The sequence below is a fragment of the Protopterus annectens genome, chromosome 12.part0, assembly GCF_019279795.1.
Source record: "Protopterus annectens isolate FY-2018-M chromosome 12.part0, PAN1.0, whole genome shotgun sequence".
Lineage (NCBI taxonomy): Eukaryota > Metazoa > Chordata > Ceratodontiformes > Protopteridae > Protopterus > Protopterus annectens.
Window position 1 is genome coordinate 360632748 of NC_056746.1, and position 27728 is coordinate 360660475.

Consider the following 27728-nt stretch of genomic DNA (forward strand, 5'->3'; position numbering starts at 1 on the left):
AGATCGGAATCCGTGGCCTCGTCGAGGTCCACCCGAAGCTTATCTGAAGTCGACATGGATAAAATGATGAGGACGTTCATTCATACTCCGATCCAGATGGGAGTCTTGCCAGCCCCTTCTTCCTCTGGAGGGGGTAGCTCACTTCCTTTCTTCACGCCAATTTCTCCTTGTCCGATCTGTCCACCGGGTTCAGAGTACTTGGATCTGAGGATGGCCTTAATCGGGGGTCGGCGCCGACAGTACCTGTCTCATCGATGCTGGTAACTGCCTGGAGCATGTCGGATCTGACCAGTTTGGATCTGAGTGGCTCTTGGATCCAGACCCTGGATGTCAGATCCGAGGGAGCGGAACTTTTTCCATCGGCTACGACATTGTTGGGCCAAGTCCTTCCCCTCGGAGCTCCATCCACTTCGGGCCTGGCTCCGATTTTTGGGTCGGATCCTGGGAGAGCGGTTTCCTTAATGGTGGCCCAGGAGGCTCATTCTCCCTCAGCATTCAACATGGTAGAAAGGGTTCTCTCCACTGGATCGAGACCCTTGACTATTTCCTCAGACTCCTCCCCGACTCTGTCTACAAATCCCATCATTTTACGAGAGGGACAGCCCATACTCGAGGAACCCCAGGCATTTCCCCCTGAGGAACAAGTGGCTTGCGAGTTTCCCCCCCGAAGAGCCCCACTAGAGATGTGCTTCACAAGCATACGTGTAAGAGCAGGTACTTAGACTCCCCCGAGTCCCTCACCAAGGGCACGGATTTGGATGATGGGGAAGGTTCCCCCCAGACCACCCCCCGAGGAAATCCTACACCAGGGGGGAGGTTGGTCTGCCCCCAAACCTTCCTCTGATGAATCCATCTTCCTGGAGGCTTTCGGCACGGGCCCATCTACTTCCGGGGTGTCCCCTCCCGCAGATCCTGTGGTGGACCTGGTCAGCTTGTGGGCCTGGAAGGAACCAATCCCGAAACATCCAGACAAAATCTTGAGTCCACCCTCCAATAGACCAGCTTGGAACAAAGGCTCCCCTGTAGACACTATAGTGGTAGCAGCAGCCACTAAAAAAGAACTAGCCCAGGAGAGTTCCTCGGTTCACCCCCTGACCGAGAGTCTCCGATGATGGACCGCATAGGGAAGTGGGTTTATGCATCAGCAACCTTTTCCATCAGGGCGCTGAACTACCTGGCCCATGTTACTAGACTACTGCATGATTTGGTCAAGGAACTGCTGAGTCTCCCCCTAAGTCCATGTTGCAGGAGGACAGAGACACATTCTCCGCGAGGATAACCACTTTAAAAGCAGTTTCCAATACGTCCATGCGACTCCTTTCATATGCTACTGAAGGAGCGGCTAGGGCAGCTGGGTCTGGCGTGTCCATGAGGCACAATGCCTGGCTCAGATTGTCAGTTTTTGGAACCTTTCAAGGCGTCTTTTGCCAACGCCCCTTATGACGGCTCTACCTTTTTTGGTAAGACCATCAAAGAGACTTTGGTCCAGAGTAAGAAAGACGGGAAGACACCGTCTACCGTTGGGATCTGCTTCTCGAACCCTAAAAGATCCTTTTCCCAGAATCAGTGAGGGCAAAAGAAGATGTGGTTCCAAAAGTCTCAGTATTCTCGGGACACTCAGCGCTCTTCTTCCCCCAGAGGCAGAGGGGGACAGGATAGACGCTGGCCCAGAGGCAAAGGGGGTCCGAGAAATTTTGGGTCTCGAGAACCATTCTCGGACAGGCCCGGGCAGCAACCCTGAGGGGTTGCCCGACTGCTCTACTCTGGAGGCAGTCAGGGTTCGATTGTCATTGCACCTGTCGGCATGGGAGTCTGTAACAGCAGACTGGTGGGTGCTTCAGATCATATCCAGAGGATACTCAGTCCCTTTTGTTGTTCCACCCAAACCTCCTAGACGTACCACCCACGCACAGGGAGGCAGTAGCACTGGAAATTTCCAAGCTGCTAGAGAAATGAGCCATCGAACCCATCCCCCCTGATCAGTCCGGATCGGGCATCTACTCCAGGTTCTTTTTGGTGCCAAAGAAAATGGAGGACATGAGGCCCATTCTGGACCTATCTATCCTGAACCTGTCAGTTGCCAAAGAAAAATTCTGGATGGTCACATTACAGTCCATCATGTTGTACCTGCAAGAGAGTGACTGGATGTGCTCGTTAGACCTCCAGGATGCCTACTATCACATAAGCTGGATAAAAAAGCTAGGAAATCACTGCATTGGTCACCCACAAGTTAAAAATAAAGTCCGTTTTATTAAGCGCTTTGCGTCTCTCCTTATAGGGAGACTTCTTCAGATCAGAAGAAGTCTCCCTATAAGGAGAGATGAAAAGCACTTAATAAAACTGACTTTATTTTTTACTTGTGGGTGACCAGTGGAGTGATTTCCTACCTTTTTTATCCAGTTTGTGTTTTTTAGGCTTTTCTGGTGTTTGCTATCACATAAAGATGCACAGAAGCACCAGGAGGTTCCTTTGCTTCCGGCTAGGAGTCAATCATTACTAGTTTTGAACCCTACCCTTTGGTCTCACCACAGCCCCCAGGGTGTTCATCAAAGTGATGATGGTAGTAGCGGCTCACCTGAGGCTTCAGGGGATTCAGGTCTACCCGTACCTGGATGATTGGCTCCTAACTGCTCCCGCCAGGCATCTACTTTGTAAAACCAGGGATTATTTCTTAAAGCTTGCACTTCACTTGGGGATTACAATCAACACATCCAAATCTCTTCTAAATCCTGTCCAGGTGATAGACTACATTGGGGCATGGATAGACACACTAAAGTGCAAAATCTTCCTGACCACGGAGAGAGTTCGAAACCTAAGGATGCATGTTTCCTTGATCTACTATTCTCATCTTCCCTCAGCAGAATCACTTTTTGAGGGCCCTAGGTTCTATGGCAGCGACCTTAATGCTTCTTCCGTGTGCCTGGTTACACATGCGAGTACTACAGTGGACTCTACCGGTGCAATAGTCCCTGTTGGATCTTCTATCATCGTATCCAATACACCTCAGTCGAGTCTGCAGGTAGTCCCTTCTTTGGTGGATGTACTCTCCGGAACTCCTAAAGAGACCTTTTGTTCCACCCCTGTCCAAACCACAGTGACTACAGATGCCTACCAACTTGGGTGAGGGGGGGCATTGTTTGGGCAGGACAGTTCAAGGCCTGTGGTCCCCTGTCGAGACCAGTTTGCATATAAACGTTCTGGAGATGAGGGCGGTCCTTTTGGCATTGCAGGCCCTCTGTCTTTCTTCCTCTGAGAACCATTGCAATTAAATCAGACATGTCAGTGGTCTGGTATGTCAACAAACAGAAGGGACCAGATCTTACCCCCTTTGTCGTGAGGCCATGAGAGTTTGGGAATGGGCGATCTCCACCGGTCGCTTTCTGATAGCAGCGCACATTCCAGGATGGTTCAACATCCTAGCAGACAGGTTAAGTCGGACTATACTGATGCCTTACGAGTGGTCTCTGAATCCTTCAGTAGCAGAGCAGATCTTTCTGGAGTGGGGTCAGCCTTGCTGCAATCTCTTCGTATCTCCTTCCAACGTGAAGTGCAGCGAATTCTTCGCACTGAACCCCCAGCCAGGGGAGTCCCCCAGAGATGCTGTAGTCCATGCTTGGCCTCACGGTCTTCTGTATGCTTTTCCTCCAGTACCTCTTATTCCGAGGTTTCTGCAAAAAGCTTGTCAACTGGGGAGCAACGTGATCCTCATTGGCCCATTTTGGCCTCGCCAGGTATGGTTTCCCTTACTTTGGTCTCATCTTCTGGCTCCACCTTGGATCTTGGATCCCATTCAGGATCTTATTTCACACCCATTGGGGGTTCCTCATCTGAGCCTGGATAGTTTGAAGCTCACGGCTTGGCTGCTCCAGTTCCCCTAATTGCTAAGGCTCCTGGATTATCCTCTTCAGTCAGGTCGATTCTGGTGGCAGCTCATAAGTCTTCCACCAGGAAGATTTACCGTAGCAAATGGAAATGTTTTTCCTTTTGGGCTTCTCAAAGGAGTTTAGATCCTTTCACGGCTCTTGTTTCTGCCATTCTCGACTTCTTAGCAAATATTTTTCAATAAGGAGCAAGCTCTTCTACTATCAGAGTTCAATTAGCTGCCCTCTGTCATTTTCACGTGGGTGAGAATTCTGCTTCTCTAGCCTCTTCCAAACTGTGTAAAGCCTTTATTAAAGGTACTTTCCTATTACACCCCCCGGTCAAAGATCCTGTTCCCTCATGGGACCTTACTGTGGTACTTCAAGCTTTGGTCGCTCCATCATTTGAACCTGCAGCAACCACAGATCTTAAGTTTTTGTCTTGGAAAACAGCATTTCTAGTGGCTATCACCTCTGCTAAAGGGTTTCAGAACTGAAAGTGTTGTCTATTAAAGTTCCATACATGATTTTCCATAAGGATAGGGTTTTCCTTTTTACCAGTCCGTCCTTTCTTTCCAAGGTGGCAATACAAGTTAACGTCAAGTCAGACCATTAACTTACCTGTTTTCTTTGCAAATTTTGCTAACAGAATGGAATACAGACTCCACTTGTTGGTTGTTCATAGACAGTTACGATTTTATTTACACAAGACTAGAACCTTTCATAAATTTGATCAGTTGTTTGTGTCTTTCTGTAAACCCTTTTTGGGTAAACCTGTCTCTAAGGTCACTATCACTAGGTGGATTTCCTTGTGCATCCTTCAGGTCTATAAGGATAAAGGTTTTTCTCCTCTGGGTCAGATGAAAGCTCATTCCACTATTTCAATGGCTACTTCTGCAGCCTTTTGGTCAAGAGTCTCATTGGATGATATTTGTTCTGCAGCTACTTGGTCCTCATCTCATACCTTTATTACTCACTACAAATTGGATTTGATTTCTAGAAGGAAAGCATCCTTTGGTTCTCCGGTGCTCCAGAATATCCTTCCATGAGGGCCACCCAGGAGTTTAGTAGCTGGGGACTCTGTCCCACAGGTTGAAGACCAAATGAAGTAAACTACTTCAGATAAAGAAGTTTGCACTCACCATAATGTTCCATCTGAGTAGTTCTACTTCATTTGTCTTCAACCGTCCCTCCCTCCTTCTCCCTGGCCTTACCATATGGACAGTCTGTTTGACTGAAGTTTTAGGTGCACAAGGTGTTTTTTCAGGGTTCTCAGTGTAAGTGGCAGCAAACTCGATCTGGGGGTTGGAAGGTAGCGGAGGTGTATTATGGGTAAGGGGAGGAGCTTGGAGCAGATGCTAGTGAACTTGCTGGCTCAGATCCAGTACCCACAGGTTGAAGACAAATGAAGTAGAACTACTCATATGGAACATTATGGTGTGTACATAACTTTTTTTTTTCTTACAGTCCTGGGTTTCCACTCAAATGATGTGAGACAGTACCTCAAGTACTTCAGATTCTGAATGGGTGACCTCCACAGCATCATGTCCGTACTGCAGCAGGGTGTCTGGATAACATCAAAGAACATGTTTGATGACCTTTGGCATGTATGTATTTCCAACCTGCATAGGAGACTTCCCTGATTTGTTTTAGATGGGCATCATGTCCAATACAAAGAGTTGCTGTTTGGGCTGTGTTCAGCACCCAGGGATGTTTAGCACAGTTTGTCCTGGCCATCAGAACATTGCAATAGAAGTGTCACCATATGTTCATTTTCCTGGACAGCTGACTCCATCAAGAGACTCCCTGGTAGGTTCTCATATAAGGGGTTGATCATTAGTTGCAGTTTCTGGGGGAGGGGAATAAATTAAGCAAAGACCTCTATTTTTATATGCATAGAACTGAACATTTTAGAGAGAGGACCCAAGATGTTATAGCCTCTTGGTAGTTTGAATGACAACACACAACAGGATCCGAGCTTGGACTCTTATCACTTCTAGTTTCATTGGGCTGTATGATCTTTGTGGTGCTATTTGCATGCTTGAGCCACCACACAGTCATGGACATCTTCTGGTATTACAGCTATTTTGATGGACCTTGGCATGACAGACAATTCTTATGAACCTTCAGGTGGTCATCACATTTTGAGAATTGATGAGGGATACTTTACTGGGGGATTGGGGGCTTGTCATGGCTGTGGCTTTGTCCATGAAACTTAGATCTTCTTGGACAGAGTGCCTCCATATCTGCCAGGTAGAGCTACAGACAGTCATCTTAAACTACGCACCCTGTGAGGAGAACTATATCTAGGCTGCTTCCTAATTTGATTCAGCAGTCAATCCGTTGCGTGGTATCTAAACAAGCAAGAGGTTCAGAATCACACATCTACTGGCAGTGGACCATAGTCAGAGATATCACTCTGTCAACATTTCACACTCGGGGAAAATTAACATACTAGAGACTTTCTGCAGGAGCTTTGTCTTGATCTGATTTTTCCAGATATCTGTTTACCTTCTCCTTTTCTCAGTGCTGCCGGACCGACTAATGTGCACAACAAGCATGCATGTTCTTCCAATAACCCTTTGCCATGCTACAAGGTCCAGGGAGGAAAGACCAAAAAAAACAATTGCTGCTGTTCAGCAGATGGATAAAAAGGGAGCGATTTCAAGCTTTCACAACCCTGATTGCAAAGAAAACTCTTAAAAGTCTTGTGAAAGGAATTTCCATGGTGTGACTGACAGTTTTTTCTACTCCGCATCTGGTTGTTAGCAATAGATCTTTTCATCCCATTAGATCTCCCAACTGAAGTTTTGGAAGTGGACAAAGCTGTTATAGCAAATTCTACCAGACAGGCCTGTTCTGCCAAGGTGGAGGAGGGTCTCCCTTTGATGCACACCATCCTGAGTTATTTTAGGCACCTTTATGATTTTTGCATCAGTTATTCTTTGGTTATGGTGCATACGTCTGCTATTTCTGATCATCATGACTTTATTCAGAGCAAGATTGTAATCCAGCAATGGCTGGTCATATGGTTCCTTAATGTAGTGAGAGCTGCATTTGTGTCCACTTTTGCATCCTTCTTGCATCCTTCTGTTGTATTTGAACATCATGACTGCCGAGCTTGTCTAGCCTCCATTCATATTTGCTGATTCTTCAATAGTGAAAATAGTTTCTTGGAAATTGATCTTCATGATGTCAATAATCGCTGCTTGTAGAATTCTAAGGCTACAGATTCTTATATAAGGAGCAGGTGCTCTTCAGAACCTACCTACACTGCCTCCCAGAAATGGTTTCTGAATAACACCTGGACCAGTCATTGTTCTTCCTTTTTTTTTTTGCTGGGTTATAAACCAGTTGAGAGAGAGCTTTTATGTTCAATTTTAAATGAAGTAGGTGCATGAGTTTAGGAAGACCAAGCAACTGTTATTTTCTTTCACTCCAGGATGAGAAAGATTCACAATTGCTGAGTAAATATTTCCAAGTGAAATGCCAGCAACATTAGCTTTTGCTGTTAAGTACTTTACTGCTGATTAGAAAATTCTGTGGTCAGATGTACATCCACTAGAAGAAAGACTGCTTCAAATGTTTGTTTCAGGAATACATGTGTTGTAGAGCTTTGTGCCATGGCTACTTAATAGTTAGTGCCTACCCCCACTAAGCATTATTTCCTGAGTTGTAGCTTCATGACTCAGGCTTCCTGTATTATGTCAGTATGTCAGGCTCTACCCTCTGATCCTTGTTCTTTGAGCTGTACTCTTGCTTCTTTATCCACAGTGGATTTACTTCCTAGATTTTGCACCACATATTGATCCATTAAAGGGGGGGTCTCCACTTTTGGATATAACAGATTCTTTCTTACACTATCAGTTAGTTAGGAAACCCTCCTTAATGTGTCACAAATAGACTGATCTGTGCTTCAATAAGAACTCTAGCTAACATCATTTTTTTCTTCTTTTGCAGTTCCTTGTAAATTGACTAGCTATGTTAATTGTATATTACTTCTTAACAGTGCAGGTATCAAATCTTTGCTGCTGTTTCCTGATTTACAGAAGTGTACTAGTGAGTAGTTTGGGGGAGGGTGACTTAGGAGACAGTGTCGAGATATGTGGACAAAATATTGCAAATCTGGCATGGGTGCTGAGAACACAGTAGCTTCATAGAGAAAAATGACAAATTGTGAGTGATGGAGAAGATGATTCTTGTCATTGATCCTTGAAAGGGGAGGGTCCATTCATGGATCAGCTGATACAGTAAAAATATGTCTCTTGTTTTTGAATCTCAGTAACAAATTGTTTTAAAGCCTGGCTGAATACATTTTGGAGGGGTCCCTTAATTTTATGTGCATAAATAAGATAAGTGACAGGTAAACAGAGTAACTGTACTCTTTAGGGACTGTTAGCCATGTAGCATAATCCAGCCTGCAGCAGTAGGGATTACATTTCCTAAAGTATTTGAGTAATTTCAGACCAAGTGTGCAGTGCTAATAGTATGCAGAGTGAACATTTAAGTTATGCTATGTCATTATGTTCTTGTACATGTTTTCTTATTTTTTAGTCATTTGTTTCCAGCTTAAGCTTTTGTCTGAAAGCTGTCATTTGAGAACATAGTGCTTAGTCAGGCGACAGAAGGAAGTTAATAAGTAGAGGGTCTAAAATTACACATTTGGGGCTTGGTTCTAAAATCTTGGGGCAACATCACATAGTGCTACTGCTGCAAAAGAACACTTGCCTCAAGAGGTAAACAACACTGAATGAAAAAATCTGCATCTATTCCTGGCAAGAACATATTGTTGGGTCTTTTGCAGATGGTGCCATGAACAGGTAGAGCAGACAACAATCCCATGATTGCGTCAGCACTGGCCAAAATAATGTGATGAGAAAGCTTAACAGGTCTGTAATGAATGTAGTCAAGCAGCACAACTTGCACCCCTGGACAGAGCACATTGAGATGTTCTCAGTGCACTTCCTACAAAAGAGTGAAGGAGCACAGTCACAAAGGATGAGACTAGAGAACAGGTAATATGCATTGTGTACCTGCTCTGAAGTATGATGTGTAAACAAGCACCACCATTCACTGTCAGAACAAGATGTTTGCTTGGACATGCACAGAGAGTAAGGGTGGAAGGCACTGTTAAGTAAGGGGGGAGGTACCTGCTACATCACTGCTTCCTAGATGGTTTCAGAAAGTTAGTTGGTGATAGAATGCTTACGGGGTGGGTGGAGCTGTACAAAACAATGTGTACTAGCCACGGTGACTAGAGTTCAGAAATGGACACAGGTGGCTTGTTCAAGTGGCCAGGAATAGTCGAGTAGTGTTCCATGGAGAAGGTTTGGGGAATTTTGCTGTCTGTGTGACTTCTGGTGGAGACCAGGAGCCTCACAGGCCACCTCTTTTAGGGGCCTGCTGATGATGTCTAGTGTTTGTTGGCCAGATGAATGCACCAGAGGCATTGAGGTTATTGCACAAGCTGCTCCCATAGTCAGGGATCTGGAATGACTGCTGCCTTCATAATGGCTGCTGGTTCCCTGCCAGTAAGTCCACATTTGATCTCCTTGACTCCTTAGTATCCAAACCATAGACTTCTGGAGGGATTGTGGGGCCCACCTGGTGAAGAATTGTATCCGGTATTTTCAAGAAAGAAATTGTGGAATTCAGGGTTAAGTGGATGAGGGAATTAAGAGTATACAGAGGCCAAACAGGAGTCAGGTGGTGGTTTTTATCTCTGTTGTTATACTGAACCTGGAGTAAGTGGAAGAACATACAATGAAAACAGTAGCATATGAAACATGATGTGTTATGTATGTGCTTTGTCAGTATATATGAATAAATATATACCCCTACACATGAGTAGGACAACATGCATGGCTAGCATTCATTGTGCCCAGAGTAGATGGTTTCTGTCAGCAGCACTTTATGGCTCAGAACACAGAAATACCTGATGTCCACTAATATATAATGGCACCTATCCTCATACATCTCAGATATTTATCTGGTTCATTGCTTTGTAGGCATAAGTAAAAATCTTCCATACATAGGGATTCACTTTACCACTCTAATACTTGGGATGTACAGCACCATTTCAGGCATGTTACATAGCACATCTGTGTTTGTAAGCATGTGGTTCCATTTTATACTTTATTCAAGAAATAGAGCAGCTAACCAGTTCTGATTTTTTGAAATCTGGTATAGGAACACTAGCAAACCAAGAAGACTTCCATGCTTCTTCAGTGGCATGTAGTGCAAGCAAGCAAGCCTTTTGTTGACATTGCTTATGTTATTTGCCATGTCACAAGCTCATTAGTTCCTTGACCCAAGTCTAAATGTGTGGAACCCAGCCCCTTTTAAAGGGGTCAGTGTGTGATGACGTACCACAGGGTACTGTCATGTATTATGCATAGTTGTGACACTACATAGATTTACATGACAAAAAAGAGCTTGTTTGTAAGTGTTGCCAAGCTTTGTAGAAAGTTGATGGAGAGGAGATCAGTCGTTCATTAAACTGAAAAAAAATTGTTTGTATTTGCTGCTAGAAGGTATTTGTAAGTAATGGAAGAACATAAAAGAGCAGAAATCCTGGAAATAGTATGAATCAAGGGGGAGTTTTGCAGAAGGCATATAGTTGTTACACAGTATTAAAGTCAGTCTTGTTTTATGAGACTGTAAATTGAGTTTAGTTGTTTTGGTCTAACTGTGAACCTTTATGGAAAAGAATTTCCATAGCATGTATCTTTGTTTCTTTGTCTGCTGGGATGAGATTTAGAGAGGGATTAGGCTTTTACTCCACTTGGAATGAATTACTGGAGATGATTTGAGTATTTCTCCAAGATGGCATATTTTTGGCGTCTTCATTGTCCCATGACTGCTAACTATCAAACTTCAAGCCAGGAATACAGTATTCAGTCAAATATGAAGGTGTTTTGAAATCTTGACTGCATACCAGCGATAAGAGCTTTTTCCATTTTTATTGCTTAACCAAGCCTGTGATGGTGATGTGAGCACCTGCATCACTGCAAAGGCTGCCTCTGTCCCCCAGTCCACTCATGCATGCTCCCCCACATGCACCAGCAGGTGCTACCATCACTAGCTTGGGCAGTCACATTCACATCTTTTCAGCACTGGCCTACACTCTTCAGCCAAGGCCCTATCATCAGAACAGTGGTTAAAGCCAGGTGGGAGCCATCATCCTTCCTTACAAGATGGGGATGTCCTACCTCCCTGCTTATAGTCAGGCACCAGAGCCACTATTCAAACTCAGATCACCTGAGGTGTAGTCAGGGCATTATCCTTCTATGCCACTGTTACAGGCTAATTTAGCTTATTTTTTAATATTTCTGTTTTAAATCTATATTCATATGTAATTATTTTTGAGTAGTATTATGTTCTGTAAGTTGCTGTGTTGTTGCTACTCCTGAAATGACTTACTTGAGAGAGATTTTGTAGAAGCCTGTACAGTTTTATCCACACAATATTTTAACTGGTAAGAATGCCATGTCTTTACTTTGCATTCAGCTTCAGGTTCTGAGGCAATTTGTTTGCTTGTTTGTTTACCAAGGTAAGACAGTGACCATACATGACCAATTGCAGTCTCATCCAGGATTGCATACTACAGTAGTTAACAGAAAAAAGCACCATATTGTACTTACAATTGAAAGTAAAAGAATACAGATAGACATGACTAGGTTACAAGATGAAAATTTGGAAACTATTGTAAGGATACAATAAATGTAGTCCAAAACTACCTTGTACAGAAATCATGTACATATATGCAGGTTGAGCACAACCAAATGATGGTAGAAATTAGTGGAGGAGCTGTAGTAAAAAAAAAAAAAAAAATTTCCCATTACAGTTCTTTAAAGTGATTCACACTTCTTAGTATGTGTTGATGTTTTGTATCCGTTTCCTACAGATTATGCACAACAGGAGTGGTGCGCTTGCACATTAATAACTGGCTAGAGGTGAGCTTCTGCCTTCCGAATAAAATTCATCGCATTGGTTCTTATTTCATTCCACCTGAAGCCATTGAACGAAGCCTGAAAGCTATCCGGTAAGTTGTCACTTCCACTGTGATAACTGTTTATTATTTCTGTGCCCAAGCTGCCTGCCACCTATCAGCCACACATGATCAGTCTGACCTATTCATTTCCTCAATAGAGCAGGAACCATTTATCCCCCATATGGTGTGAGTCGGCAATGAGATACTTTCATCCATGCATCCCATAGGGTATGTTTTGCAGTGCTTTAACCACTAATCCCTAGTGGCACCGAATGGGTTTGGCTTTACAGCACATGCAAAATAATACTCATACCTGGCTCTGGCTACAGTGCATGCTTTTTGGTATGTTTCATCAAGTAGCAAACTACCTGTTAAGTGAATGCAAAAAAAGACAGCGATTTTCATAGCTGAAATCTAAAAAGGTCGAATAACAAAAAAAAAAAAGTTAAAAATATTTTTGCACGGGAGCAAGCCCCCAGAACCCACATACTCCCTCCTAATTATATATACCAAATTCTGAGAATGCAGAACAGAGGGGTAAGGGAAATTCCCAGACCCTTCTGTGCTGCAGTCTCATACTGAATGCAGCCTGAAGGCTGAAAAACAAGCCTATAAGAGCTCCTGTGAATGTTTGCTCATACAGACTGCAAGAGCTATTTGGTGTCAACCCTGGTCACCGCCAAGTTGCTGCTGATTCACTGTCCTCATACTGGTACTGTACTCAGCCTCCAGTGAATGTCAGTGTTGTAGTGTGCTTAGCTGAACCCCCACCTCCACCCGGTATGAGTGGGCCATTATAGGTTGCTCATTCCCATCCTCCTTTATCTGCCTTCTTCAGTACCAGAAGCATTAATCTGATATGGATTTTCTGTGTTCATAGTCAGGACTTTATCCCTCTATGACACAGAGCTGGATTAATACAACTGTTTTTGTGATTTATAGAACCAAAGTAAAATTGTTATTGAAATATTAAATGCGTAATCAGTCTGTGTGGCCACTTAAGAATAGTTGAGACTTCTTGGGTGTGGGAGCACTTTATGGAGTTATTAGAATGGATAACAGGTGTGGTATCCCCCACTAGTAAGAGGAAAGATGGCCCACAGAAGCAAGGAATCTGCTGGCTGAAAAGAACACCACATCTAGGCCTCATTGTAGAGGTGATCCATTCAGAGGGACATGCAGTTTAGCCAATAGATGCAGGATATTTCAGGGTTTTCTCCTAGTCGTGAACAAGATTTCTGAATTGCACAATGTGTCTTTTTAAGTGGTAAGCAGAACTAGAAATGCCTTCTCTCCCCTATGCTGAGTGATGAAATGGCACCCAGTCTGCAATCAGCATGGCAGCAGTAATGATATAAAGGATTTGCCAGTGCACATTGTTACATTTACCAGCCATCAGCAGCCCATGCTTGAAATATATAGGTTCATAGATTAGTACTAGGCTAACTGTCCTTGTGGGGCATTTTAAGCCTAGTCAGTTATCCCGTGTAAGAATCAAACCCTGTACCTTGTCTTTGTAAAGTAAGCACCTTACCCATTATGCCAACCTCCCACCACAGAGGTGATGGCACCTGGTAAATTATCAGCCTTGTATCTCACACCATCTCTGTGTGTGTAGACAGGGCGGTTATATCAATCTATTGTATAATGCCTGGGGTAAAACATCACCATGTATGTATGATGGCATGAGGCATCTTTATTCTTCCGGTGATGACAGAAAATGTACATCAGTCTGTCAACACTTAGTGGTTCAGTGGTGATGGCACTAGGATCCGATGAGACCTTTTGTGTGATGTGCATTTGGAGGGGTTGGAACTTCCATTTTTTTTTTTCTGGTGTAAACATGAGCTGTGGAGTAGGGGTGTAGACAATGAGGGAGGAGATGGAGCTTGGGCTTTTTGCCTTAACATTTAATTTTCCAATTTTTGCTGCTATAAAATGAGCTTTTGTGTGCATGTCTGTATGTCTTTTCCTCTGTCTGAATAGACTAATAGACTATGTAGGCAACTGCCTCAGTTATGTTCGATATAACAGATTACATATTCATGTGTGTTAGAGCTTGACTGTGCAGCATCACCCTTTTCAGAACATGACTTGCTTTATGATGTGAGTAGTCCATTCTAGCATAAGCCATTGCAGCATAATACTACGCGATATAAATGGGAAATACACAAATGTAGACACATTTGCTATTGGACTGCAACTAGACAGTCAAGTGTGGGTTTTGTATTTACACACGTGTGTGTGTGTGTGTGTGTGTGTGTGTGTGTGTGTGTGTGTGTATATATATATATATATATATATATATATATATGTGTGTGTATATATATATATATATATATATATATATATATGTATATAAAACATGGCTGTAAAAAATATAGAAAATTAATAAGCATAGTAATCTGTTTAGTTCCAACCTCTCCACTAGGAGTGCTGAGGAAAAATATAAAAAAACAGAGAAATTAGTGGTCTTAAAACTTCGTTGATGAGCTCAGTCGCAATAATTCCTAAAAATCATGAAAACCAGGTAGTGTTCCAAATCAACAAGCCTTTATTCGTCTCAGACAAGTGATCCTCAGTAACAAAAATCAGAAATATTTTAGAATGTTAAATCTATCAGCTTTTATATACTTAGAAGTAGGTGTGGAAAATATACGTATTGTTTGATTTTAAACCAGTCTATTCAGGCAAACAGTATAAACAGGGCTGTAAAAAGTGCATTTTAGACCAGCAAGTACCCACCCCCACACATTACTACTGATTAGGTCAAACTAAATCTTAGTTAAGGAAAACACTACCTATTTGTGACTCGTATTACTAAATGAGGTATTAAGAAAAGCATAACATACACATAAAAAGACTGACTTATGATTGTTTGAATATTTACAACAGTTTGACTCGTATAGTCTTTAAATTGCCTGTCTATTGTATTATATATAATACATTACTGTGTGGAGATTTTCTCCCCGGGCCTCCGCTGAAAATGGACATGTATCCAGTCGGACTATCCCGGTCAACAAATGTAAAATAAATAAATAAACATCTCTTTCACCTAACTAATGCAATAAAATCTTCATCAGGTCTGACAAGAACTAAAATCATATACATAGGTAGATAAGTAAAAAGAGTTAACTGGATTGATACAAGAAAAAAAGACATAGCTATCTAACCATAAACATTATCTAACTAGAACACCTCTATTGTGTATTACTGTGTATAAAAACTAAGTTGTTTATAGCTCAGAAAAAATATTTAGAAATTATTTCAAAACAATGTCAGTGATTTGTAGTTAAAAAAAAAAACTGTCATAAGACAGTTTTCGTGTTTACAGCCCCAAAACATGTTTATTCAATGAAAACCAGTAGAAAAAACACACACAAATAGTGGATGAAGTAAACTAGTAATGAATGTATAAAAGTGTGCAGGTGTGTGCATGAGCGTGCACCAGTATGCTTAATAGGGGAATTATAACAATACTTCATGGTAAATTGGTAATAATGGCATGAAAAAAACGTGTTTCAAATTTATCGTTTAAATCTCTGGTGTGATGCAAGTGTGTACTAAAACCAATCAAAGCAGAATTGAGGTTTAACATGGATGCATACTTGAGTTAACAACAATCTAATGAGTGTGGTGTTCTATTAAAATTCCGAGGACCATAATTGTGATATTTGTAACAGCAGAATCAAAAGTGTTAGTATGGAATATGTACATCCAAGTTGCAGTTTCTCAAGTGTATTCCACCTTTTCAGAGGTGCAGTCATCTCATAGTGTATGTAAGCAGCAGGAGTGTGGGGTGCATCCCCTCTGCAAAGATACTTTAAAAGCATTGCACTAAGATTCAGGATTCTCTGTATTTGTTTTGTAATTGCAGTTTAATTTTTGAAGTTGCAGGTCTCACAGATGCAAGTTTCACATTTCTGATAGAGAGGTGTGTGTGTTGTGTAATGCCTTCACACTGGAATGGTTAGTATCCTTGTTACATGAGGTAGAATTGCAATTTTGCTGTCATGCTTTTATATTCATTTGGTTATGTGATGTGTTTCCGCTAAGTACAGGTAGGCATATTATATCTCTATTCTACAGAAATATATTTTTAGTATACTATATTAAGTATTTTAAAATATCTATAAATTATAAATGGCACTTTCACTGTACTGCTGTCAGCTGCTTCATACCCATAATGTTCTTCATATTGATTACTGCTTCAGTCTCCTAAGCTATATGGGTAATATCCTGCAAGGATATAACAGCCGGACAGCTTCTAAAGCTTCAGGGTGCCTTTAACACATCCAAACCATCAGTCATCTCAAGGTGAACTTACTAAAAAGACAGGTTTGGACACCTGTCACAGAAGAGTATGTTCCTCTGAGGATTTCAGGGATCAGCAGTCAGCTTGTTCTGTTCCTTTGCTGGGCAGATACGTTCCGTTTGGGGGAAAAGCTTCCAGTTTAAAATATTTATTGCTTATTAACACTTTCCTGTTTAACAAAGTTATTTTAAAGATAGGAGTTTGTATAACAGATTCCTGAGATTGTACTGTACTTTAAATGAGAGCTGTCTTTTTTCCTTTCAATTTAAAACTTGCTTAAAGTATTTAAAAATCATTTTCTTCTACGGAGAAATTGTATTTAATTTACTTATGGGGGGTTGGCAAAATGTGTTAAAGAGGTTTTTATGGTGCTTTTGTATGAAAAAATTGACTTTTAAAGACTTCAAGTCTTTACCAGCTTTTGCTGTTTGTTTTCCCCGGGAAAGAGGTACCATTTTCGGCTTGAACATAAAACAAACGGTCAATCCAATAGACAGTCATTCTTCCAGCAATGAAAACAAAACATTAAGCAAACAGTCGTTGCTACCACAGCAGGCTAGCAATTTGCCTCAACCACAGGTGGGTGACTCTGTTGTTGTCATTGTACCTCAGACTCTCATCTTTTACCCCAGATCCCTCTAGTGTAACATTTAATGACACTACAGATCAAGGGTTAGCCACATCGTCAGTGGCTGTTGCAGTCCCCTTAGTGGGTGAGGGAGAGACACTTTTGTTGGTATTGGCAGAGGGAACAGGGAAGGCTTCCCTGTCTTGTCAGAATGTTGTGGCCATCCATACATGGGGAAGCTGCTGCAAAAAGAGAGTGAAAAATAAACGTATACCTCCTCCTCAAATTTCCTTTAACAGGAGTACTTTATTGGGGTGCAGTTTCAGGAGGGACAAAAGAGCAAGGTGTATGGGACACAAGCACATAAATATAAAAGAGATGCTTGTCCTGATCAAGTCACTCAACTCTGAATAATTTTTGGTCCCCAGGACCTCTTCAAGTTGTTGCAATCAGTACCACAATACCACACTCATATGTGGTACATCAACAAGCAAGGGGGGAATGAGGTTATACTCCATTTGAAGACTAGCCATGTTAGCATAGTATATAGCTTCACAGCACACTGTCACTCTACAGGCATCCTACTTTATCAGACCAAAATTGTGTGGTAGGTAAGCTGAATATGACAGGGGCAGACCTTCACAAATGGAAACTAGATCAGGATTTCTTCCAAGATTTGATCTGTCTGTGGAGAGTTCTTGAAGTAGACCTATTTCTTTCTGAACAATCAGCTGGCAAGATTCTGCTCCAGGACTCCGTGTAAGAGGGCATAGAAGATAGATGCCTTCCTTTTTCCTTGGACAGAAGTGTTCATCTATGCTTTTCCACCCTTTCCACTGATAGCCATGCTACTTCTGAAGATTTAGAAGGGATCCCCCCAAGATCACTGTGGCGATTCTCTTTTGGCCTAGGCAGCAGTGGTTCTTTCTTCTTTTGGAAATGGCCAGGGGTAGTTACCATAAGCTTCCTCACAGACTGGACATACCCACACAAGATTGGGGGTATTTGATACACCCTGAACCCAGTCGACTTCAAGATCGCTACCTGGAAGATGGGGTTTTAATTCCCTTTAGGCACCTGTTTACTGAGGATGTGCAGCAGGTATTAATGGAGGCAAGAAATCCTGATACTAGAAAAATCATATTTTAGCAAATGGAAAAGGTTTTCTAGGTTGTGGCAACAACGTAACCAGCACGCATTCAGGGCTAGCGGTTTACTGTTTTTACCATATATATTTGAGGTATTATCCTATAGCCTTTCTTATTCCTGCATCAAGGTTCTCTTAGCCATTTCAGCGTGTCTGTGCATAGACCCTCCTCTTTCAATGTATTCTAATGTCAAAATGTTTTTTGGAAGGGATTTTGCATAAGAAGCCTCCAAGAAAATCAGTGGACCCTCCTTGGGATCTTCTCTTTGTAGAGAAGCAAACACTTGCTCAGTTAACATGGAAAACACTTTTAATGATTGCTGTTACCTCTGCAAGAAGAGTATCAGAATTGCAAGCTCTTCTAGTCAGCCCTACCTCATTTTCCACAAGGTCAAGGTTTCTTTGAGAACTAGTCCTTCTTTTATGCCTGAAGTGGTGTCCGAGTTTACTTTAAACCAAACTATCCATCTCCCCTTTTTCTATCCTGAACATAAAATGAGGGCAAAAGCATACTCCATACCTTGGATATCCACAGACAATGCCAGTACTATCGTGACAGAACTAAATATTTCCGACCTTCGGATCTCTAGTTCATTTCTTGAGAAGGTGTGAAGAAGGGACAACATGCGTTAAAGCAGACCATTTCCAAATGGTTGTCTAAGGCTATTACCTCTTGTTGTACTCACCAAACAAAACTATTCCAGGCAAGGTCAAGGCCCACTCTACCAGGGCCTTGGCTTCATCTATGGCTTTTGGAAAGGGTTGGATTCTAGAAGGATTCTAGAAGTAGCAACTTGGTCATCTACACATACGTTTACAAAGCACATTAAGCTTGATTCCTTTTCTAGGTCTAGATCAGGCTTTGCTAGGACCAGTCTCTATGACTCTTCTCCTTCCACCTCCCAAATGTAGTTAGCTGTGGTACTCTACCCCTATAGCTTAGGCTATTGCAGCAGTGATCGATATGAAAAGCATAGTACAGTTGTTTAAGTAACTGACCATAACAGTAGATGTTTGATTGATCACTGCTGCAATAGCCACTCCATCCCTCCCTCCCTCCATCACCCTTGTTTCTTGGCGTGTTTATGCCAGAGTGTGGACTTAGTTTTTGTTTTTTGTAATATCGCCCTTTCAGGGCTCAGCCTCGCTGTGTCTTTTGGCATGAAAGCTGTGAAAGACTTGGCACCCAAACCTGCCTTTTTGGTCAGCTCAAGCTGACTTACAGTTTGGGCATGTAGAAGGTGCCCTGATACTTTGGAAGCTGTCTGGCTGTTATATCCTTGCAGGTTCTAACCCATAGCTTAGGCTACTGCAGCAATGATCCTTTGAACATCTACTTTTATGGTATGTTTACTTACAAAACTGTACTTTATTTTACATATTCTCATTGTGCTGTGTCATTTTTGTATGCCAGCATTGTGTGTTGCCACATTGTATGCTGTCATTGTAATATCAGTTTATTCTTGTTGTAGCATATCAGCTTACATAGCAACGTCCTTCTGTTTTTTAGATACTACACGTTTGGATAAGTGCTATTACATAAGATTAAGATATGTTGTCTAATTTGAATTATCTTTTTTCTTATGTTGGATTTTTTCTGTAGGCCATATCATTCTCTCTTGCTGCTTGAAGATGAGAAGACTTTGCTTAATGAGCTGCCACTGGACTGCTCTCCAGCTCTGGTTCGAGTGATCAAGACTGCTTCTGCTGTTAAAAACTTACAGCAGTTGGCACAGGATGCAGACCTGGCATTACTGCAGGTATGGTACTATCATGGTGTTGATCCTTGGTCACATAATAAAAATGATATTTAGGTGTGCTTCCTGCCCTGTGATAAGGAGACTGTTACTTAGTCTGATCACATCCTAGTGAAAACAGGAGCATAAATCTAGCATTTGAATTTAAGATCCAAAATGGATATGTAATGTTTTTGAAGAGCAGCTGAACCCGTGAAGAGATGTTAGTTAATGTTCTTGGCATGGGAACTCAACACATGAAGAGACCCTACTGAGATTTCTGTTATATCTTGGATATTTTCTGTTCATCTACATGTTCCTCTGCTGTGAAGCTTTACCATAGCCCATCTGTAAAGGCATGATCCAGCGATCACAATGCATTCTTCCATTGCAGAGCTTCTGCCAGTTGTTGAGTATCCAGATGTAGTCATTAAATGTGTAAAATCCCACAAAAGATCAACTGACATTCTCTCTGTCATATCTTTAGATTATTACCAACCCCTCACTTTCCAGGTCTTCTACCTTATCCTGTAGATGTAAATAAATCCTATCTATATTTATATAAACTGTATTCTGCTTTTCATCACTCCAATGTAATTAAAATTTGTATATTACTGTGTATGTAAATGCAACCTTTTTTATTATTGTATATAACACACTCAACATAAATCAAATTGTATTTTTTGATTGTATTACCCATTGGATAATTCTAAAACCCTATTTCTACTGTTAAGAAACTGGTTCTCTTTCATCGGAATTATTTATAATTTTTGCAACTCTAATGGAACTTTTCTGCCTGGACCCCCCTCTGAAAATGGGCCTGAGTGCCCAGTTGGACCATCCTGATAAACAAAAGGCAATAAATAAATAAAATGCGTACATGAGATGGAAAGACTGAAAAAATGTTGAATTAATGAATGCATTCATTTGCTTATTTTAATTGTGCTGAGTAAGATCCATTTGCTGAGAGAACCAGAGGGAACATCCCCCAAGATATGCAGTTACCAAAATTAGTACTACACAACAAAAAAAAAATGAATAATTGAAAACTTAAATAAAAATTACTATATGTCAAAAATTGTAATGTTAAAGTTAATCAGTTAAAATGTATATGCAGTGACAGTACAATAATGTATTTAAAACATCAGAGATTGAAAATGTAACAATAAAATAAAAGGTGAGTAGATGTGTAAGCACGTATGACCAAGTGAGAGTCATATGATTGAAAGTAACAACATGTGACATGCATTGACAGAATGAAAATTCAGTTAATTTCATGGTGAGCTCATTTTATGAGTAAGACACTAGATGATAATTACATTCATGTAAGTTGTTGTTTGTCTTTAGGCTTTTCCTGGTTAGAGGTCGCCACAGAGGAACTCTGGTACACTAATGATTGGCAGTAGATTTTCACGAACGCCGAGGTGCCAGCTCGACGTCCAGCCTTCAATGAAGGCACGCCCATTTACACATGTCTTTCGAACACCCATCCAACCATGGGAAGGACATGCAGACTCCACACAGAAGGCACTCCCCGCACTTCAGCCGAGAATCCAACGGGAGAACCTCTTGCTGTGAGAGAACAGCACTACTACTGTACCACCACGGTATATAATTACATTCATGTAAGTACCTAATCTTATTTTCTGAAGTCATCCAGTTTAATTGTTGGTAGGAAAAATTAAGAATACTATGCTTGTGCACTAACAGACAATACAAAGACCCTGGAACAGATGTGATACAGTACCTTTTACTGGACAAGCATTTCTCAAGTTTTTGGACCTTTCATCGGGAGTTAGGTTACTGATGTTAGATGCAGTTCTTAAATATCCATTTATGCTTAGAAAAAGAAGTACATCATTTGAAAAATGCCAGTGTGGAAAGAAAGTTTGCAGCTTTGATGCTTACTATAACAGTTACACATCGCAGACAGACTCATAGTGTTCGTGTGCATGTGTTTCTGGTTCCTTATTGAAATGTCAGGACTCGTAAAGCAGAGTCCTGACGTACTGAAAAAAATACCAAAAATGCAGAAGAGCAAATATTGAACTTTCCTCTTCTCTTTCAAGCTTCTTTTATATGTGAATCTTAGTGAAAATACATTTTTTTTTGTTAAGTGTGTGTGCTGTTATTGTTTGAGTTTTGAGTTAAAGGCTACAGTACACGTAGGCCCTGATCAGTTAATTACAGTCCTGCACTGATTCTTGTATGTATGCTCTACTGACAGTGTATGACAATGGTTTCCCCTTGCTGTTTAGAGCAAAATTATTTAGCACAGATGCATAAGTTCTGGTGGAGATGATGTTAAGTCTTGGATATAAGTCTGGCTACTTGCCACTAGCTGCAGTATAGATTATGTAATTCACTCACAAACTGCATAAGGTCACCACTTTGGACAGTGACACCCCTGTATTATGCAAAACACAGCATATATGTTTGTAGCTACTTGCCACATGCTCATCTATCTACCACTGCGTGAGATGCCTGTATTGTGCCTGCATGCAGTCTGCCCTTATACAGGTTATTTTCCTTTCATTACCACTGGTCTCTTTTCATAGGAACATATGAGGTTACTAGGCTAACAGCCTCAGGCCCCTTACAAGCCTAGACAAGTTCAACCCATTTTCCTAAGGGTGTCTGGTTCAAGCAGGCACTAGAATCACCACCTATTACCCCTATCCAAGAGGGACATAGGTGGAAACCCCAGAGTGAATTTCCAGTAACCCATCCAGTCGTCCAAATTACGCTTAAATATGGTCAATGAAGGGCTTTGTTTAACATGAATAGTAAGCTTGTTCCAAAGGTGGGACCACCTCTGTGAGACAAATCTCTCTCTCCAGCAAATTCTGCTGATGTCACATACCAGGTTAAGGTCCTTTGTTCGAGTGACCTGTGTGCCATTTGACTTGTGAATGTGTAGCATTTCCATTAAAACTGGGTCAGAGATTGCTCTATACGCAAGACACAGGTCGGCTCTGAGCAGTCTGTACGACACAGAGTAAAGTGACAATGATTTTAGTCTGTCCGCATAAGACCAATCTTGAAACCCCTGAATTGTTTTGTAAGGAACCTTTGTGGTCTCTCCAGTTGCTGCTGGTGTTTGGAAAGGAACATACCAAAGGGAGTGTTGTACTCTATTATTGGTCTGATGAGGGACGTACAGGGGGTAATAACCTCTTTTTTTTTTCTGGAGGCAATGCCCTTACTTATGAGATGAGCAATATAAAATACCCTTCTTACCACTGTGGAAAAAATTCTTCCACATACTTACAGATTAGACTGCTTATGCAGTCAGAAGCATACCATGTGCAAGGTCAGCCAGTTAGTCATCATGGAAATTGTAGTGTTTTGTTGGAGGCCGTTGCCTACTGTTGTCTAGTGCAGGGTGGACATAGCGTTCATACTGACCCCTTTTTACTTTGGGGAGGGGGTTAAGCGCAGTGTAACAAAGCTATATACACAGTGTCTATAGCTTTGCAGGTGTGAATTTCGCATGTATGTATATATATATATATATATATATATATATATATATATATGCGAGTGTGTACGCATATGTATAGATATATATACATATATATATATGTGTGTGTGTGTGTGTGTGTGTGTGTGTGTATATATATATATATATATATATATATATATATATATATATATATATATATATATATATATGGTTCTAGGTCATAAGATCGACAGCCACTTTCACCGACAACAGAAACATCGACACCACATTATCGACAAACCATAAACACGACACCTCACATGCCCGACAAACAAGTAACCGACGGTCCACAAACATGAAACCCCATACACTGCACACACCACAATAACAACAATCAACTAACAAAACACATCCCCTTATCCAAAAACCACACACAGAACACAAGCACACCAAAATCCTCACAAACCCACACTAGACCTCACACACACAACTATGTACAACCCTAACCCAAACCCTTACCCTAAGGTCCGTCACTATCGCACACTCAGCTAACCCGCCTCTAACCCTAACTCACTTAACCCACCCCTAACCCAAAAATACCACTACCGCACACTTACATAACCCGCCTAACCCTAACTCACTTAACCCGCCCCTAACCCAAAAACTGCCACTACGACACTTACCTAACCCGCCTCTAACCCTAACTCACTTAACCCGCCCCTAACCCAAAAAATACCACTACCGCACACTTACCTAACCCGCGCCCTAACACTAACTCACTTAACCCACCCCTATCCCCACAGACTGTCACTATCCACACTTACCTTACTCGCACCCTAACGTCCGTCACCACCGCATACTCACACAGCCTTCTTTCCAACTCACTATCCCTGGCGTCGGCGTGTTCATCCGTAGCGTCGGTCTTCCGAGTGTCGATCATCTGGCGCCCGCTAATCCGTTGTCGGTTATATCTGCTGTCGATCTTCTAACCTAGACCCATATATACCAATAGGTGCATGACCAAACAGGTTCACGGAAATAAATAAAAGTCACAAACAATTAAATCGAGCACACTCAATATTCGCAAATTTCGTAATATAAACAGGTCCCACAAGTAGTATCCACAGCAATTAAAGAACAACTGAGGCTCAGATAATCCCAAATAGTGGCTTTTATTCCATAACAAACTCAGCAGGCTGTAACAAATGTTGCAGGCTTGATAATCTAGCTATAAAAAACTCTGCAATAGTCCAAAATAATAGTCTGGCTGTAACAAACCCTGCAGCTCATCAGTGGGTGAAACCAGTTTACAGTGTTTGTTGCAGCCAGACCACCACTTTGAATTGTCGAGTTTGTTACTGCCAGACCATTATTTTAGATTATTACAGTTTGTTGCAGCTAGATGGCTAGGACTGCTGAGTTTGTTACACTTGTCCATCTATCTGTCCCTGTCTCTTCCAAATTAGCTTGAAATCACTTCAGATTCTTTTGATTCTTTTGATTCTTGACATTTTCCATCAAGGATATTTCATGTTTTGTAAGTCCCTTCCTTGCTTTTTAGGCATTCCTCAGCCACCTTGGGAACAGCTTTCTCATTTCCCAGAGGTTATTGATTCTCTTATGGCTCAGGGCACTATTCAGGATGTCCTTCAAGGATGCATCTGCAGTCCTCACATATGGGTTGTCCTGCCTCAGGCAACCCTTCGGTCGGCCGGATTCCAAAGTCTGGGTCCGGCGTCGGCTGATGTCGCCCTTTCCCCGACGTCAGAGCGCCTGGGGTATAAAAGCGTCAGCCGACGCCATCTTCCTCAGTCTTTCTTGCCGCGTGGTGCCCGAAGCAGAAGCAGTTCACAAGTGCCGGTCGGCCAGCTCCTGTAATTCAGCTACCGAAGACTTCAAAAGCTAAGTACCCCGTTGGGGACTCTTTCTTGCCTCACCCGATGTCAGATAAAGTTAATAATTGCTTAACTTGTGGGAAACAAATACCTCATAAGGATTTCCACTCATACTGCCTCCCCTGCCTAGGCCCAGACCACGATGTCTTGGCCTGTTCTGCCTGTGCTTCCTTCAATCGACGCACTCTTAGGCGTCGGGTGGAGTTTGCAGAGGAATTTTATTGGGATAGTTTCTCTTACATTATGCCGTCGGAGACTCCGACTCCGCATTTAACCAAGAAATGGAAGGACAAGGACCGACACACGCGGGCCACGGTTTCGGCTGAAACCACGGCTAGGCCTACCGCGAGTGTCTCGGTCTCGGCGGAAACCGAGTCCTTGGTGCTTCCGACCACCAAAACCGCTCAACCGACTACCTCGGCCCCGGAGGCCCCTACTGAGTCAGTTATTGAATTTCCATCTGAAACTGGTGTCCAGGAAACTTCCGACACCATTCCTCTAGACAAAACTACACCAGCACGTGGTGCAGCCAGGCCTCCTGCATCCATGTCCATAAAGGCATTCACTAGGGCTAAAGCTGCTAAACACACAAAAGCTTTGCCTCCCAGGATCATCCCTCAGGGACCCACTACAGGTTCACAGATTCTAAGTTTAGCAGTGGACCTTATATCTTTAATTAGGGGCTCACAGCCACATCCGGACAGGGGCTCTCAACCTCCTGTAGACAAAAGGCCCAGAGTTGAGCCCTCTGATCCCCACTCCTCAGATGAGGCCTCTGATGGCTCTGCTCTCTCGGACTACCAGGAGGAGGCTTTTTCGGCCTACGAGGATTCTGATGCAGAGGAATTTATCCCCTCGGCCTCCCCTCCTGAAGAGCTTTCCTTCGGGGAGACCCTTCACACTATGAGAGAGCATTTCCAATGGCAGGGCCAGGAATTCTCTGATTCCAGGAAGAGATTAAGGACTTTTTTGCATTTACCTCAGCATAGACCTTTGGCTATTCCTCCTGTTTTGAATGTCATTGATGATGTGTACTCTGAGTCTAGCATAACCCCTGATACTCTTCCTCCGGCTCCTGTCAAACCCGATAGGTACTACAGGGTCCCGGACTCGCATCATTTCCTTTACAAGGCCCACTCTGCTGATCTAGAAACTATTTCCCAGGGCCCTAAAGGGGTTGCAGCTGCCACTACTAAAAATCCACTCCCCTCTGAAAGGGAGTCCAGGGCTTTAGAGAGATGGGGTAAAAAAGTGTATACTTCTGCTACTCTTTCTATGAGGGCATTAAATTGTCAGTTTCATATGATACAGTACCAAGAGTATTTGTTAGATGAATTGCATAAAACACTGTCTTCACCTGAACCCCTAGATCGCAAATCACTTCAGGATCTGGTACATAACTCCCAACAGGTTAGCAACCATTTCTTGCAGTGTGGTTATGATGCATTGGAAGCTTCATGTAGGTTAGCTATGACAGGTGCAGTCACACATAGGCATGCTTGGCTGAAGGAACAATCTCTGCCAGACCATGTTAAAGCAAAGCTTCTGGATGCTCCACTGGAAAAGCAAAAGTTATTTGGCTCCACTGCTCAGGAGGTCTTAAAGAAATTTGAGGAAAAGGCAAAATCTGTACAAACAGTCAAAGATTTCCTCCAAGTCCAACCACCAAGATTCAGCAGAAATTGGCCTTCCAAGAATTGGTCCTTTCCAGACACAGAGAGATTTCAAAGAGGCAAGAACAGGCGTGCCAGAGGTAGAGGGCAAGCTGGAGGCTCCTACAGAAGGACGTCAATGGCAGCCTCCCAACCAGAGAGGTAGTGCAGGACCTACAACTGCTGCACAAGGACAGACTCAATGACTTTACTTTGACACCGCCAACCAGGGCTCAATTGGAAGCACCTTTGGGTGGAAAGCTTTCTTTATTCTCAGAAAATTGGCACAGTATTACAAGGGACAAATGGACACTGCAAATAATAGACAAAGGATACAGGTTCCATTTTCACACATTACCAAAAAGAAAAGGCATGCCAGACCTGCCACCAAATCAAAGGGCAGAGGCTTTGAAACAAATCTCCAACTTAATGCAAATGAAAGCTATAGAAAAGGTTCCTCTTTCAGAACAAGGCCAAGGATTTTATTCCAGACTATTCCTTGTTCCAAGAAAAGAAAAGCAATGGAGGCCTATTCTCGACTTGTCCGCACTGAATACTTATCTCATTGTGCCAAAATTCAAAATGCTGACTCTACAGCAACTCCTTCCCATGCTGGGCAAGGGGTCTTGGCTGGTAACTCTAGACCTCAAGGAGGCATACCTGCATGTCCCTATCAGACAAAGTTGCAGAAGACACCTCAGATTTCTTGCAGTTTCAGAGCATTATCAATTCTCAGCATTGCCCTTTGGCTTATCTACTGCGCCCAGAGTATTCACAAAATGCCTGGCATCAGTAATTGCACACTGCAGACTTCAGGGGATTCAAATATACCCATATCTGGACGACTGCCTTATACAAGCGGACAGCCAACAAACTTTGGTAAAACACTTGAATTATGCCATCCACCTACTTCAGGCCTTGGGATATACAGTCAACATTCACAAATCAAGACTTGTTCCATCCCAAAGAATAACTTTTCTGGGTGCGAATCTAGACACAACCACCCAAATGGCTTTTCTCACAGAAGAAAACAAAGACAACTACCGGATTATTTCAAAAATCTGACAAGACAAACTCCGCTAACTGCAAGGAAAATCCTGCAGGCCCTGGGTTACAT

The 27728-nt window shown here is 42.3% G+C and overlaps 1 protein-coding gene across 5 annotated transcripts in view; it reads left to right on the plus strand.

Moving 5' to 3' along the window:
* The window catches only part of NPRL3 (NPR3 like, GATOR1 complex subunit), a 1033612-nt gene that overhangs the window by 369572 nt on the left and 636312 nt on the right, over positions 1-27728 (plus strand). For 4 of the 5 annotated variants that reach the window (XM_044089441.1, XM_044089439.1, XM_044089440.1 and 1 more), the window contains 2 exons: positions 11767-11904; positions 19487-19643. In XM_044089441.1, coding sequence (XP_043945376.1) covers positions 11767-11904; positions 19487-19643 — 295 coding nt within the window. The remainder of the gene's footprint in view (positions 1-11766; positions 11905-19486; positions 19644-27728) is intronic. The other variant, XM_044089442.1, reaches the window with a different exon arrangement.